This window comes from Mesoplodon densirostris, chromosome 18, assembly GCF_025265405.1.
Source record: "Mesoplodon densirostris isolate mMesDen1 chromosome 18, mMesDen1 primary haplotype, whole genome shotgun sequence".
Classification (NCBI taxonomy): domain Eukaryota; kingdom Metazoa; phylum Chordata; class Mammalia; order Artiodactyla; family Ziphiidae; genus Mesoplodon; species Mesoplodon densirostris.
In genome coordinates, this window is record NC_082678.1 from 59,869,562 (window position 1) to 59,885,698 (window position 16,137).

The following is a 16,137-nucleotide window of genomic DNA, read 5'->3' on the forward strand; positions in this document are numbered from 1 at the left end:
GGTAGGTGCTCAGACACCACCTAATGCGTGCTACTTACTGGGTGGAGCAAGTGTTGGCAACCTGCTTTGGTACAGCCCATGACCTGAGAATGGAAAAAAAAAAAACAAGCCAAACAAAAAAGAATTTTCCACAGAGAACATTTGTGGCCTGCAGTGCCTAAATATTTACTATCTGCTCCTTTATAGAAAATGTTGCCAGCCCCTGGGGAGGTTTCAGATTTTTTTTTTTTTTCTTTCTTTTCAGAGATATTTGTAGCCTAGCTAATAAGGTAACTTTTTTAAAGATAACTCTTTCTGACTTCTTAGAAATGCATGCTGATTATGGAATCATTGATTTTATTATCACTTCCTCCTAAAAAAGTCTTAGGAAAAAACTCACTGAGAGAAACCCATTGTTAGTAGTTTTGTTTTATTTTAGGTGTACGGCATAATGACTTGATATATGTGTACATTGCAAAATGATCACCACAATAAGTTTAACATCCATCACCCCTTGTTAATATCTTATCCAGAGACCTTAATGATCAATCTGAGCATTCCTCTATAGGAGTTCCTGGAATAACAACATTGTCGGGCTTATGTTAATTGTCAGCTTTATATTTTACATATTTCCCTGATATTCTAGTGTCTTTTTTAGTACACATTCAGTCATTTGATGATTTTTTAAGTATTAAGGTTACTTTTAGCAATCTTCTCTGCTTATAAAAGAAGCAGCCAAATTTCAGGCGAGTTATTGTGAGTGCCGATGAGTTTTTGTAGTGATATTTGCATGGGCAGTTTAATTGGCTTTGAAATACATTTTATATTTACAAAATCAGTCTTTAGAGTATACATCGTCATCGTTTCCTATTCCCTTCTTTAGCTGCTCCCATAATGTCCCCTGGACGACAAAGTCAGGCAATGCCTTTCATCTTCTAATTGTGGGAGTCTATTACACATTTTGGTTTTTTCTCCTTTATTTTCCCTTTGTGTTTGTTACACTTGACTCAGATCAAAAATTCTCTAAAAATAGAGATTTGTTCACAACCCAGCACATCTTTCTCACTTAAATAGCACACTTGGTAATACCGTTTAGAGATAAGGAAAAGAAAATACTGGTCTTTTAAAAATGTTAACTCTTTTTTTTTTCTCCTAGATACACATTCCAGTTTTCCTGATGGTGAACAAATAGGCCCTGAAGATCTCAGCTTCAATACTGATGAAAACAGTGGAAGGTAATTTTCAAATCAAGAAAACTGACTTGCAAGCTACCTTGACCCTGAATTTTGCTGTAGTTGGTGCTTAAATTTGTCAACAGTCAGATAATCAGATTTGGTCTTATTTTTTTCATCATCTCTACTTGAAATAGTAATTCTGAAACTTTAGAAAGTAAGCACAGTTCTAGTGTAAGACATTAGTACACAGGAGAAAGTTGTGTGGGAAGAATTCTGAGTCATGTAATGAAATAACAGCGTAGCCTCAGTTAATTTAGTAAATAGTATATTCATAAAAGCAGTTTGTCTACTATAACAGAAGGGCAATTAACTGCCAGGAAACGTACCTGGAGACAGTGCACTCAGTAACCTGCTCAGCATCGGTGCTCTTCTGTCTTGGCTAGACACTCAGTTGCGTTTAAAGGACCACCTTTATATTTTGGGTTTTAATTATAGTTTATAGTTTCACTAGTGCCTGTAGATTAGTGAGCAGAAATATTACTAATGTGTATTGTAGATTCTTCTCTGTAGACACTTTATGTGAATAACTGAAGTAACACTAGACTGAATCTCCTCTTCGGAATATGTTGACTGACTGAGGTTAATTTATTTATCTTTTCTTGTTTGTTCAAGTGCAGGCACACTAATAACACCTAAGCTTTCTTCTGTGTGACTTTTACAAGTGTAATTTTAAACGAATTAAGTTAATATGGATGGGTTATGTTCCTGGTCGTATGAACACATGTAAGAACATTTAAAATTATTTCATTTTTTCTGGTTCTTACTAAACAATTGTAATGAGCATTTTAAAACCCTGTTTTCTCCTTTATTTTCATTAGTTGGACATTGATTTCAGTGTCAGTACATTTAAAGATTCCTACATATTGTACTGTGGCTTACATGAAACTGTGGTATAAAGTTTACTTTCATACTCAGTCCAAAATAATTGCCAAACTTTATCATTGTGCTCTTGCATTTGTTTTTGAGCTGCTATACTATTTGTGAAAATTACACTGAAAGTTGACTAAGAGACTATTGGAAAAGCATGAATATATACACGTGAGAGGCATCTCATCTGCTTATTTTTTACTTAATGAATATTGTTCCCTTTTCCATGTCTAGTGTCTTGCTGAACGCTGTGATTCATGGTTTGCTTTTGTTCAAAACAGTTTGCACTTTTTGTTAATAAAATGATGCTGAGAAAATGTTACGCCTCTGCAATTTGTTAAAAGTGGAGCAGGAAGCCCCCCTTTTTCCTATTCCTATTGCCTGTGTATGATAGAGGCTGTTGAGCTGTAAGTAGATGCATGGGGAAGTTAGAAGACTTATTTGTAATCTCCATAATGTGTATGGTTACTTTTTCTCCTTAAATTAGTTGGAAATATTTAAGTAGTATAATCATATGAGAAGTTAAAATTTAGCATTTGCTTTCTACCATGATAGCATTGACGTGCTGTTGTATACTTACTAGGTAGCTTATTGTGCAATGCTCTGAAACATTACTAATAAGTTCTTCACATTTCATTTTCTATTAGCTGGAAATGTATTTATGTTCATTACATTTTGATGAGATCATATTCTAAATCAAACTTATTTCTGTGCTACATTGTAATGGGTAAAACTATAATGTAAGAATTTTGCACCTTTCGTGTTGAGAGCAAATCATTGTAAGAATTGATTTTGTAGAGGTTTTTTTTTAAATTGAGGCTTATCAGAATTCATAAAGACAAGTGTGATTGACTCTGCTTTGGAACTCTCACTATTGCATAGCTGTTTCTTGACCTGTATATGATATTGAACTGAGTGCTTTCCAGTGTACCTTTATAACTTATTTTCAAAATATGGAAAACCACTTGTGGTTAAGAACTAAGAGAAGCCAGAAAATAGACTGTTCATTTGGGGAAATTTACTTGTAAGAGCTTTTAGCACAAGTGATTTAATCATGAGATTCTCTTGGGTCATTAATCTATACAATAACTTTTTTTTTCTTTTCTTTTTTTATACAGCAGGTTCTTATTAGTCATCCATTTTATACACATCAGTGTATACATATCAATCCCAATCTCCCAGTTCATCACACCACCACCGCCACCACCTTGCCGCTTTCCCCCCTTGGTGTCCATACGTTTGTTCTCTATATCTGTGTCTCAATTTCTGCCCTGCAAACCAGTTCATCTGTACCATTTTTCTAGGTTCCACATATATGCATTAATATACGATATTTGTTTTTCTCTTTCTGACTTCACTCTGTATGACAGTCTCTAGATCCATCCATGTCTCTACAAATGACCAAATTTCATGCCTTTTTGTGGCTGAGTAATATTCCATTGTATATATGTACCACATCGTCTATCCATTCGTCTGTCGATGGGCATTTAGGTTGCTTCCATGACCTAGCTATTGTAAATAGTGCTGCAATGAACACTGGGGTGCATGTGTCTTTTTGAATTATGGTTTTCTCTGGGTATTTGCCCAGTAGTGGGATTACTGGGTCATATGGTAATTTTATTTTTAGTTTTTTAAGGAACCTCTATACTGTTCTCCATAGTGGCTGTATCAATTTACATTCCCACCAACAGTGCAAGAGGGTTCCCTTTTCTCCACACCCTCTCCAGCATTTGTTGTTTGTAGATTTTCTGTTGATGCCCATTCTAACTGGTATGAGGTGATACCTCATTGAAGTTCTGATTTGCATTTCTCTAATAATTAGTGATGTTGAGCAGCTTTTCATGTGCGTCTTGGCCATCTGTATGTCTTCTTTGGAGAAATGTCTATTTAGGTCTTCTGCCCATTTTTGGATTGGGTTGTTTGTTTTTTTAATATTGAGCTGCATGAGCTGTTTATATATTTTGGAGATTAATCCTTTGTCCGTTGATTCGTTTGCAAATATTTTCTCCCATTCTGAGGGTTGTCTTTTCGTCTTGTTTATGGTTTCCTTTGCTGTGCAAAAGCTTTGAAGTTTCATTAGGTCCCATTTCTTTATTTTTGTTTTTATTTCCATTACTCTAGGAGGTGGATCAAAAAAGATCTTGCTGTGATTTATGTCAAAGAGTGTTCTTCCTATGTTTTCCTCTAAGAGTTCTATAGTGTCCGGTCTTACATTTAGGTCTCTAATCCATTTTGTTTTTATTTTTGTATATGGTGTTAGGGAGTGTTCTAATACATGTAGCTGTCCAGTTTTCCCAGCACCACTTATTGAAGAGACTGTCTTTTCTCCATTGTATATCCTTGCCTCCTTTGTCATAGTTTAGTTGACCATAGGTGCATGGGTTTATCTCTGGGCTTTCTATCTTGTTCCATTGATCTGTGTTTATGTTTTTGTGCCAGTACCATATTGTCTTGATTACTGTAGCTTGGTAGTATAGTCTGAAGTCAGGGAGTCTGATTCCTCCAGCTCCGTTTTTTTCCCTCAAGACTGCTTTGGCTATTCGGAGTCTTTTGTGTCTCCATACAAATTTTAAGATTTTTTGTTCTAGCTCTGTAAAAGATGCCATTGGTAATTTGATAGGGATTGCATTGAATCTGTAGATTGCTTTGGGTAGCATAGTCATTTTCACAATATTGATTCTTCCAATCCAAGAACATGGTATATCTCTCCATCTGTTGGTATCATCCTTAATTTCTTTCACCAGTGTTCTATAGTTTTCTGCATACAGGTCTTTTATCTCCCTAGGTAGGTTTATTCCTAGGTATTTTATTCTTATTGTTGCAGTGGTAAATGGGAGTGTCTCCTTAATTTTTCTTTCAGATTTTTCCTCATTAGTGTATAGGAATGCAAGAGATTTCTGTGCATTAATTTTGTATCCTGCAAATTTACCAAATTCATTGTAGTTTTCTGGTGGCATCTTTAGGATTCTCTCTATATAGTATCATGTCATCTGCAAATAGTGACAATTTTACTTCTTCTTTTCCAATTTGTATTCCTTTTATTTCTTTTTCTTCTCTGATTGCCATGGCTAGGACTTCCAAAACTTTGTTGAATAATAGTGGTGAGAGTGGACCTCCTTGTCTTGTTCCTGATCTTAGAGGAAATGCTTTCAGTTTTTCACCATTGAGAATGATGTTTGCTGTGGGTTTGTCAAATATGGCCTTTATTATGTTGAGGTAGGTTCCCTCTATGCCCATTTTCTGGAGAGTTTTTAATCATAAATGGGTGTTGAATTTTGTCAAAAGCTTTTTCTGCATCTGTTGAGATGATCATATGGTTTTTATTCTTCAGTTTGTTAATATGATGTATCACATTGATTGATTTACATATATTGAAGAATCCTTGCATCCCTGGGATAAATCCCACTTGATCATGGTGTATGATCCTTTTAATGTGTTGTTGGATTCTGTTTGCTAGTATTTTGCATCTATATTCATCAGTGATATTGGTCTGTAGTTTTCTTTTTTTGTAGTATCTTTGTCTGGTTTTGGTATCAAGGTGATGGTGGCCTCATAGAATGAGTTTGGGAGTGTTCTTTCCTCTGCAGTTTTTTGGAAGAGTTTGAGAAGGATGGGTGTTAGCTATTCTCTAAATGTTCGATAGAATTCACCAGTTAAGCCATCTGGTCCTAGATTTTTGTTTGTTGGAAGATTTTTAATTACAGTTTCAATTTCATTACTTGTGATTGGTTTGTTCATATTTTCTATTTCTTCCAGGTTCAGACTCAGAAGGTTGTGCATTTCTAAGAATTTCTCCATTTCTTCCAGGTTGTCCATTTTATTGGCATAGAATTGCTTGTAGTCGTCTCTTAGGATGCTTTGTATTTCTGCGGTGTCTGTTGTAACGTCTCCTTTTTCATTTCTAATTTTATTGATTTGAGTCCTCTCCCTCTTTTTCTTGATGAGTCTGGCTAATGGTTTATCAATTTTGTTTATCTTCTCAAAGAACCAGCTTTTAGTTTTATTGATCTTTGCTATTGTTTTCTTTGTTTGTATTTCATTTATTAATGCTCTGATCTTTATGATTTCGTTCCTTCTGCTAACTTTGGGTTTGTTCTTCTTTCTCTAGTTCCTTTAGGTGTAAGGTTAGATTGTTTATTTGAGATTTTTCTTGTTTCTTGAGGTAGGCTTGTATAGGTATAAACTTCCCTCTTAGAACTGCTTTTGCTGCATCCCATAGGTTTTGGATCGTCATGTTTTCATTGTCATTTGTCTCTAGGTATTTTTGATTTCCTCTTTGATTTCTTCAGTGATCTCTTGGTTACTTAGTAACATATTGTTTAGCCTCCATGTGTTTGTGTTTTTTACGTTTTTTTCCCTGTAACTGATTTCTAATCTCATAGCGTTGTGATCAGAAAAGATGCTTGATATGATTTCAATTTTCTTAAATTTACTGAGGCTTGGTTTGTGACCCAAGATGTGATCTATCCTGGAGAATGTTCCATGCACACTTGAGAAGAAAGTGTAATCTGCAGTTTTGGGATGGAATGTGCTATAAATATCAATTAACTCTGTCTGGTCTATTTTGTCATTTAACACTTGTCTTTCCTTATTAATTTTCTGCTTGAATGATCTGTCCATTGCTGAAGTGAGGTGTTAAAGTCCCCCACTATTCTTGTGTTACTGTCGATTTCCTCTTTTATAGCTGTTAACAGTTGCCTTATGTATTGAGGTGCTCCTATGTTGGGTGCATATATATTTATAATTGTTATATCATCTTCTTGGATTGATCCCTTGATCATTATGTGGTGTCCTTCCTTGTCTCTTCTAACATTCTTTATTTTAAAGTCTATTTTATCTGATATGAGTATTGCTACTCCAGCTTTCTTTTGATTTCCATTTGCATGGAATATCTTTTTCCATCCCCTCACTTTCAGTCTGTATGTGTCCCTAGGTCTGAAGTGGGTCTCTTGTAGACAGCACATATATAGGTCTTATTTTTGTATCCATTCAGCAAGCCTGTGTCTTTTGGTCGGAGCATTTAATCCATTCACATTTAAGGTAATAATCGATATGTATGTTCATATTACCATTTTCTTAGTTGTTTTGGGTTTGTTTTTGTAGGTCCTTTTCTTCTCTTGTGTTTCCCACTTAGAGAAGTTCCTTTAGCATTTGTTGTAGAGCTGGTTTAGTGGTGCTGAATTCTCTTAGCGTTTGCTTGTCTGTAAAGCTTTTGATTTCTCCATCGAATCTGAATGAGATTCTTGCTGGGTAGAGTAATCTTGGTTGTAGGTTCTTCCCTTTCATCACTTTAAGTATATCATGCCACTCCCTTCTGGCTTGTAGAGTTTCTGCTGAGAAATCAGCTATTAACCTTATGGGAGTTCCCTTGTATGTTATTTGTCATTTTTCCTTGCTTTCATTAATTTTTCTTTGTCTTTAGTTTTTGCCAGTTTGATTACTATGTGTCTTGGTGTGTTTCTCCTTGGGTTTATCCTGTATGGGACTCTCTGCGCTTCCTGGACTTGGGTGGCTATTTCCTTTCCCATGTTAGGGAAGTTTTTGACTATTATCTCATCAAATATTTTCTTGGGTCCTTTCTCTCTCTCTCCTTCTGGGACCCCTATAATGCGAGTGTTTTTGTGTTTAATGTTGTCCCAGAGGTCTCTTAGGCTGTCTTCATTTCTTTTCATTCTTGTTTCTTTATTTTGTTCCATAGCAGTGAATTCCACCATTCTGTCTTCCAGGTCACTTATCCGTTCTTCTGCCTCAGTTATTCTGCTATTGATTCCTTCTAGTGTAGTTTTCATTTCGGTTATTGTATTGTTCATCTCTGTTAGTTTGTTCTTTAATTCTTCTAGATCTTTGTTAAACATTTCTTGTGTCTTCTCAGTCTTTGCCTCCATTCTTTTTCTGAGGTCCTGGATCATCTTCACTATCATTATTCTGAATTCTTTTTCTGGAAGGTTGCCTATCTCCACTTCATTTAGTTGTTTTTCTGGGGTTTTATCACGTTCCTTTATCTGGTACGTAGCCCTCTACCCTTTTATCTTGTCTTTCTGTGAATGTGGTTTTTGTTCCACAGGCTGCAGGATTGTAGTTCTTCTTGCTTCTGCTGTCTGCCCTCTGGTGGATGAGGCTATCTAAGGTTTGTGCAAGTTTCCTGATGGGAGGGACTGGTGGTGGGTAGGGCTGGCTGTTGCTCTGGTGGGCAGAGCTCAGTGAAACTTTAATCTGCTTGTCTGCTGATGGGTGGGGCTGGGTCCCCTCCCTGTTGGTTGTTTGACCTTAGGCGACCCAACACTGGAGCCTACCTGGGCTCTTTGGTGGGGCTAATGGCGGACTCCGGGAGGACTCATGCCAAGGAGTACTTCCCATAACTTCTGCTGCCAGTGTCCTTGTCCCCACAGTGAGCCACAGCCATCCCCTGCCTCTGCAGGAGACCCTCCAACACTAGCAGGTATGTCTGGTTCAGTCTCCTCTGGGGTCACTGCTCCTTCCCCTGGGTCCCCATGCGCACACTACTTTGTGTGTGCCCTCCAAGAGTGGAGTCTCTGTTTCCCCCAGTCCTGTCAGAGTCCTGCAATCAAATCCCTCTAGCCTTCAAAGTCTGATTCTCTAGGAATTCCTCCTCCCATCACCAGACCCCCAGGTTCGGAATCCTGACGTGGGGCTCAGAACCTTTACTCCAGTGGGTGGACTTCTGTGGTATAAGTGTTCTCCAGTCTGTGAGTCACCCACGCAGCAGTTACGGGATTTGATTTTATTGTGATTGCGCCCCTCCGACCGTCTCATTGTGGCTTCTCCTTTGTCTTTGGATGTGGGGTATCTTTTTTGGTGAGTTCCAGTGTCTTACTGTCGACGACTGTTCAACAGTTAGTTGTGATTCTGGTGCTCTTGCAAGAGGGAGTGAGCGCACATCCTTCTACTCCGCCATCTTGAACCATCTCCTACAAGAGCATTTTGAGGTGTCCTGTCCTTTATTTGGGGGGAAGTATCCGTTGTGGTTTTTGTTTTTAAATTGTAAATGTTCTTAACCTTTACTCTTATTTTTAATGACCTTGAGGTCTTTTTAGTCAGTGGATTCCCCATAATGGCATAGGGATATTTGAATCATAGTACATTTTGGACCTTGAGTATTTTTTTGGCTTTTCTTATGCTGTCAGGTTATGTATAAAAGCAATTCGTAGTGCTGCCTGTTTTAGATGAATTGAGAATTGGTTGAGACCCTTTTACATTGGTGGAATTTGAGTTCACTGTGTCAGCAAGACTATTTTTGGTTGTTATAGCTATAGGAAATTTTGATGGTATTTCTTTATGGTTGCACAAAAATTTTGTAGGGAAAATTATTTGAAGTTAATTGGTATATTATCTTCTCATATATTTTAGAAACCCAAGCCATTTGTACCGTATTCTGATTTCTGATTCCATATTAAGAATAAAGTCTGTCTCTTGAAAAGCAAAAAAAGTAAGCTTCTAAAGCAATGATTTGTAACTGCCCTCCTGGCATAAAATTCTCTATTTTTATAATTAAAGTTGATAACAGGTTTCATGAAAAAAACAAACTTGTAGGTAGCTAAAGGCTGTACTCAAAAGCAGTTCTCCTATGATGAAGAAAATCATGTCCTGTCTGTTTTGTTGGGCTCCAGCTCACCTCAAGTATTGTTGTTTGTGAATTTAAAAATAGTAAGAAATATGCAGGATATACAAATTCACACAGTCCATTGAGGAAAACCTCTGGGGTTCAATTAACAAGTATCTGTCTGGCATTCCCTCTAGGGGTAGACATCCACCTGGTTGTGTGAATCAGAACTTTATTACTTTTTACTGCTGAATAGTATTTCACTGTATGCATGTATACGATTTATTCATTTACCCATTGAAGGACATGTAGGTTATTTCTAGTTTAGGGTGATTATGAACCTTTAAATATTTGTGTGTAGATTTTTGTAGGAACATAAGTTGTCATTCCCTAGGGTGATGTTTGCCTTGGAGTGGGATTGCTGGGTATGTAATAAAGAATTTGCCCTTTGTCCCTGGTTCCTGGGACTTAGGCTCTTAAGTCCTTGGAATTTCCTGAGGTATAGGAGTGTCTTTGTTACTTACAGTGGATCCTGATAGCTTAGTTAATGAGATGATTCAGGATAAGGACTGGCCATGCCAGAAAGACTAACCATGTGATTAGAGGATTGGGCCACCGAGTCACATATTATCACGTTATCAGCCTGAATAGTTTAGACTCATTGCTAGTGAGTCAGTCATGCTTATGTAATGAAACCCCAGTAAAAACTCTGGACATTGAAGCTCAGCTGAGCCTCCCTGGTTGGCAGTACTCTGTCATAAGTTGATGTTTTGGGAGGGAAACATGCCCTGATCACAAGGAAGCTTCACACTGGAACCCTCCTCTACCTCACCCTATGTGTCTCTCCTTTTGCCAGGTTCTGATTGGTATCCTTTTGCTGTAATAAAACTGGAATTGTAAGTATTTTCCTGAGTTTTGTGAGTTGTTCTAGTGAATAATCATACCTAGGGGAGGGTTGGTGGGGGACCCCAAACTTGCAGCTGGTATCTGAAGTGAGTGCAGTCTTGTGGAGGACTTTGCCTTTAACCTGTGAAGTTTAGCCTAACTCCAGGTAGTTGGTGTCAGAACTCATTGCACTGAGTCATGTGGTAGGTATGTGCTTAACTTTATAAGAAACTGCCGAACTTCCAGAAGGCATTGCCATTGCATTCCCACCAGCAACATATGAGGGTTTCCAATTATGCATATGTTAGACTGATACTGTTCCATAGCTCTTATATGTTCTGTTCTGGATTTATTTTGCTTTTGTTATTCTTTCATTCTTTTTCTTGTGTTCCAGTTAAGGTAATTTTTATTGACTTATCTTTAAGTTTACTGATTCTCTTCTCAGCATTGGTAGATCAACTGATCAGCCCATCAAAGGCATTCATCATCTTTGTTACAGTATTTTTCATTTCTGGTATTTTTATTATAGTTTCTATTTCTTTGCTGAAATCACCCATATGATCCTGCATGTTGCCCACCATTTCCACAACATATTAACCATAGTTATTTTAAATTCTGTCAGTTCCAAAATCCTTGTCATATCAGATTCTGGTTCTGATGGTTACTTCACTCTGTGTTTGGTTTTTTTGTTTTTGTTTGTTTATTTTTTTGGAGTTCATGTTTTTTTAAAAAATTTTTATTAGAGTATAGTTGATTTACAATGTTATGTTAGTTCCAGGTATACAGCAAAGTGAATCAGTTATACATATACATATATTAACTTTTTAAGATTCTTTTCCCATATAGGTCATTACAGAGTATTGAGTGGAGTTCCCTGTGCTATACAGTAGGTCCTTCATTAGTCATCTATTTTATGTATTGTAGTGTGTATATGTCAACCCCAATCTCCTAATTTATCCCTCCCCACCCCCTTCCCCACTGGTAACTAATTAAGGACCTACTGTGTAGGTATTTACAAACATAAATTTGTTGTTTACATCTGCAACTCTATTTCTGTTTTGTAAGTAAGTTCATTTGTACCTTTTTTTAGATTCCACATATAAGTGATATCATATGATGTTTGTCTTTCTCTGACTTACTTCACTCAGTATGACAATCTCTAGGTCCATTCATGTTGCTACAAATGGCATTATTTTGTTCTTTTTTATGGCTAAATAACATTCCATTGTATATATGTACCACATCTTCTTTATCCACTCCTCTGTTGATGGACATCGATTGCTTCCATGTTTTGGCTATTGTAAATGGTGCTGCCGTGAACATTGGGGTGTATGTATCTTTTTGAATTATGGTTTTCTTCAGATATATGCCCAGGAATGGGATTGCTGGATCATATGGTAGCTCTCTTTTTAGGTTTTTAAGAAACCTCCATACTGTTCTCCATAGTGGTTGTACCAGTTTACATTCCCACCAAGCTCAAATTTAATTGGCTCAAGTTACAAAGGTCCCCAAGGAGGGCCTGGGAGGGGAGGCCACCTGGAGAGAACCTGGGAGAGGCAGGTTCCCTGCCAGTACCCACCACCCTGGTTAATTCACTCTTAAGAATACATTTTTTCTTGTTTTCAGATGCATCTATGTATTTTGTTGAAAGCAGCACATTTTGTGTAGGACAGTAGATTGATGAATGGTTTTTCTGCCTATAAATGGGCAGGCCTTTCCTGCTGCTTAGATCTTTACTGCAGAATTGGAATTAATCTAGTTAGAAGTTGTGTTTGGTTTGAGGTTCATGGTTGCTGTGATTAACCTTAGTGGCTTCAAGTTCCTATAGCAATACATTGCCTTCCTGATTGGGGATGGATTACCAGAGCAGTGTCTCTTCTGACCTTGAGTTTAGGGCTTTCCTTTGTACTGTGCCTCAGAGAGTTGTTAAGTCTCTGCATGCTGTTGTTGCTTTCCTGTCCTTCTCCCAGAAGTGTTCTGTTATTTGAAGCTTGACTGGAGGCAGGGGAGGGACTGACATTTCGGATTAAGGGGAAGCTTTAGGCACTGTGTTTCAGTTTACTGTGTCTGGATTCACTTGCCCCTCCACAGCTAGTTGTAGGCCCGGTGATATTCCTGCCTCCCCAAGAGTAGGGTTTTTCTCCCGTTCCCTTTCATCAGCTGCAGTGACTTTTCATAGGTACCCTAAGGGTGGGAGCATTTGTGGCCCTTTTCCCCCATAGAATAACATTTATGTAGGAGAGATGGGAGAAAGGATCTGATGGTTTCTTGACTCTCCCACATCCCACTGCTGGGTCTGCACCACAGTTGACCCTCAGGGCTCTTTCCAATCTTTTCTTTGAGCACCTGGAAGAGTTTGCAAAAGAGTGCAAACCCCACTAATTTCTGCAGCTCCCAGGACTTCCCACTGTCCTGCCAGCACCAGTTCATTACTAACTCATGCTGAACAGTTTTTTCCAGTGTCTGCTTATAGCTACCTATGTAAACTAGTGCCGATGGCTCGTCTTTCCAGGCAGGTGCCGGCCCCTCTTTAGATTTGGGCCAGTTGCAACCTCAGCTCTCTGATGGGTTTGGAAAAAGTCATAATTTGAAGTTAATCTGGACTTTTTTTTTTTTTGTAAGGGTGGATCAGGAGAAAAGTGCTCTCATCCTGAGCAGCTGAGTTTAGCATCCCTCTTATGCTGAGCCTAAGACCCCCAGTCATGAAACCTCCAGATGAGATGTGCCCCTGCTTCATGGTGCAGGCAGGGGCCCTCACACACAGGTTCTGATTTTTCTTATCCTGCTTTAGGACTAGGGAAAAAATAATGTGAAATATGTCAGGAATTATATGTATTTGGAGAAACCATCTTCAAATGAGTAACTGGAATTTAACCAAAGATGAAAAAGTTGACATAAATTATATGGACTGCTCTGTTTCTAAAAACCTTTTTCTCCACTTGGCACATTTATGTGTTTTTTCCTATTACAGAGAGTCTTCTCTTCCATTCCTGCAGAGCCTCCGCCCAGCCAGAGCCCTTGCCTGAGTCCTGCAGGGCAGTTAAGTCTGTCTCCTTATGTGCATTTAGGAAAGCCTACTCCATAGGCCTCCCTGCCATTCAGTTTCATTTGATCCCATAGCAACTCTTATTGGGCTTAATTGCCCACCCTGAATGCCCTATAGCTCCAGGATCTCCCAGTGTTAACAACTGGCAGGGACAACTTTTTCATCTTTGGTGGAAACAGTTTTGGGTCTCAGAGAGGAATTAGATTTGTTTGAAATATAAATTAAAAAGGATCTTCCATGAGATTATTCCTTGGCCAAACAGAAGTAGGTTTTCCTAAAGTGCAATAGAAGAGTGTTCTTTACTAACTGCTGTTAAAATGACAGAGGACAAACTTGTAATGGAAAAAGGAAACGAACAATTAAACACCTTCTTTCAGGCAATCGTACTTGATAATTTGGTAATTTAGATAAATTTCTATTAAATTCAAATGAGTTCAGTATACTTAGTGGTTTGCTTAATATCTTGCTGTGTTGCTACTGCTTCAGAAAGAGATGTTCCTTTTGAACTAAGATACTAATAGGGGATTTTTTCAAGTATAAGTAATACTTATCAAAATACTGCTTTTCTTTCATTCCCTGCTTTAGCAAACTCTTGCAAATACATGATTCTTGCAGACCTTCACTTTGTTTTCTCAATTATTCTTTCTTTGGGTTCTATATAAAGTCATACTAAGTATTTGAATGAATTTAAGTAATTAGGAGTTTAAGGTTGTTACAACTATGAAATTAATTTTCTAGGAATTAATGGTGGGGAGAGGAGGATAAGAATGCAGTGTGTATTGATGAGGTTTACTTACTTTTCAGGTTCAATGCCATTCCCGTAGCTGGAGGTGTCTTGTCTTATCAGCTTTATTTCTGTCCCCCACATTGTCCTTTCTTTCTCTTTTTATCTCCTGTTACTCTCTTAAAGCATTCTTCCTGACAGACTTTCAGCCACAATTCACCTGATTATTTCCTTTCTTCCAGTTTGAAACGAAAAGGGGAAAGACTTAAGGCAGAGGGAAGACCTTGGACTGGACGCAGAGTTTGAAGAACCAAGTAGCTGGAGATGGAGGGGTCAGCGCTTAGCCGCTGGCAGGTCCCGTTCCTCATTCATCTATTCTAGGATAACCCCCTGCCCCCAGCATTAAACCGATGGGGGAAGCATGTATAAGATGAGATATATCTCTTCTGGTTTTTCTGGGGAGAGAATAACAGTTGTAGCAGCACTTAGCAAACTTTCTTTTTAAAATGTTCCCACTTTAAAGTTTAGAAAACTGCCACCTCAGGATTTTATTTTCAGTTCTGAGGGAATCAACCTAAATCCCAGCACTAAATAACCTTCCTTTGAATAAAAAGACAAATGCCTAGTGGTTTTAAGTTGCTGGGTTTTATTAAGATATTGGCAAAATTTCAGTATACTTCTTACCTGAATGAACAGTTTTAATAAAATATGAAGGATCACTCATGATTACAACTGAACTCAAAAGTGAGCTGTAGAGAAGATTTATAAATTGATAAATTTGCTTGGTAAGAAATGATTCATTTCATTTGCTCCACTCCATAGAGAATTCTTTGCAGAGAAATGTCATGAACAAGAGAACAAAGCCCGTCTCTCACCAAAGAGCACCTAGAGTAAGAGGTAACACTGACGTGTCTGTACATTATTTCATCCATCGGAGTTAATCAGAGTATTTTCCTTTTCCAGAACGACTGCTGTGTCAGTCTGGAGCTCCCTATCTTATTTCATATTTTCTAATTAGTACAATATAAATAGTCTTTAAAACAGAAGATAAAATGCTGCTAGAGGAAGTAACAGTTATTTTTCAACACAGTACCATTTCTGGGAAATAGTCGTATTATAACACTGGAAGTATCTTGTTTTGGAAAAAAGCATTTAAGCTATTCACGGGTCAGAACAGGGTATTTGTCCTTTACCGTCATGTGATTTTACAAGGTGAAAAGAAGCATGTTCTTTCTTTTTCTAATTTATGATCCAAAGAATAATTCTCCTAAATTATGGTATGACCAAAACTTTTATGGCATTGCTTCGGTGTGAATGATCACTGAGTGAACAAATTAAACTATGTTTAAACAAACATGAAAATAATAATTTAGATCACTTTCTCACAGAGCCTCCTCAGCAAGCCTTTGATGGGGAAGGAAGTACTTGAACCACAGCAGTTTCATCTGTAAACAAACACTTAACTTCTTTATGCATCATTTCATCTGCCCGTTGGATGTTGTGCTTCTTACTGGCACAGTGGTCCAACAAAGGAGTAAGGTTGTCATGAAGATGCAGTGTGACACTAGACCACCACGTTGACATTGGAGTACCACTATAAATGTGGTCAGAGTCAGACTCAGTGTTGACATTGACATTGTTGACATTGTCCTTGGAAAAGGTGTTAACTTTCGAGGATCCTCCTAGTTAAATTAAATGTGACAGTAACTTTATATTAATGCAAGGACAATGGATGGCACTTTCAGGTAAAGAAAAGATACATACCTGGATTCCCACCATCCTTTGCAGTACAGACCTAAATGGGATTAATAGCCCCAGTGTTTGGTGCTGTAATGTTGCT

General features: G+C 37.8%; 1 protein-coding gene across 7 annotated transcripts in view; it reads left to right on the forward strand.

The window, feature by feature from the left end:
* Positions 1-16,137, forward strand: part of TRIM37 (tripartite motif containing 37) — a 147,178-nt gene that overhangs the window by 119,906 nt on the left and 11,135 nt on the right. For 2 of the 7 annotated variants that reach the window (XM_060082874.1, XM_060082875.1), the window contains exon 24: positions 1,136-2,398. In XM_060082874.1, coding sequence (XP_059938857.1) covers positions 1,136-1,218 — 83 coding nt within the window. In that variant the 3' untranslated portion in view covers positions 1,219-2,398. Of the gene's footprint in view, positions 1-1,135; positions 2,399-10,498; positions 10,539-14,539; positions 16,012-16,137 lie in introns of those variants that run through there. The other 5 variants (XM_060082873.1, XM_060082870.1, XM_060082869.1 and 2 more) reach the window with 5 other exon arrangements.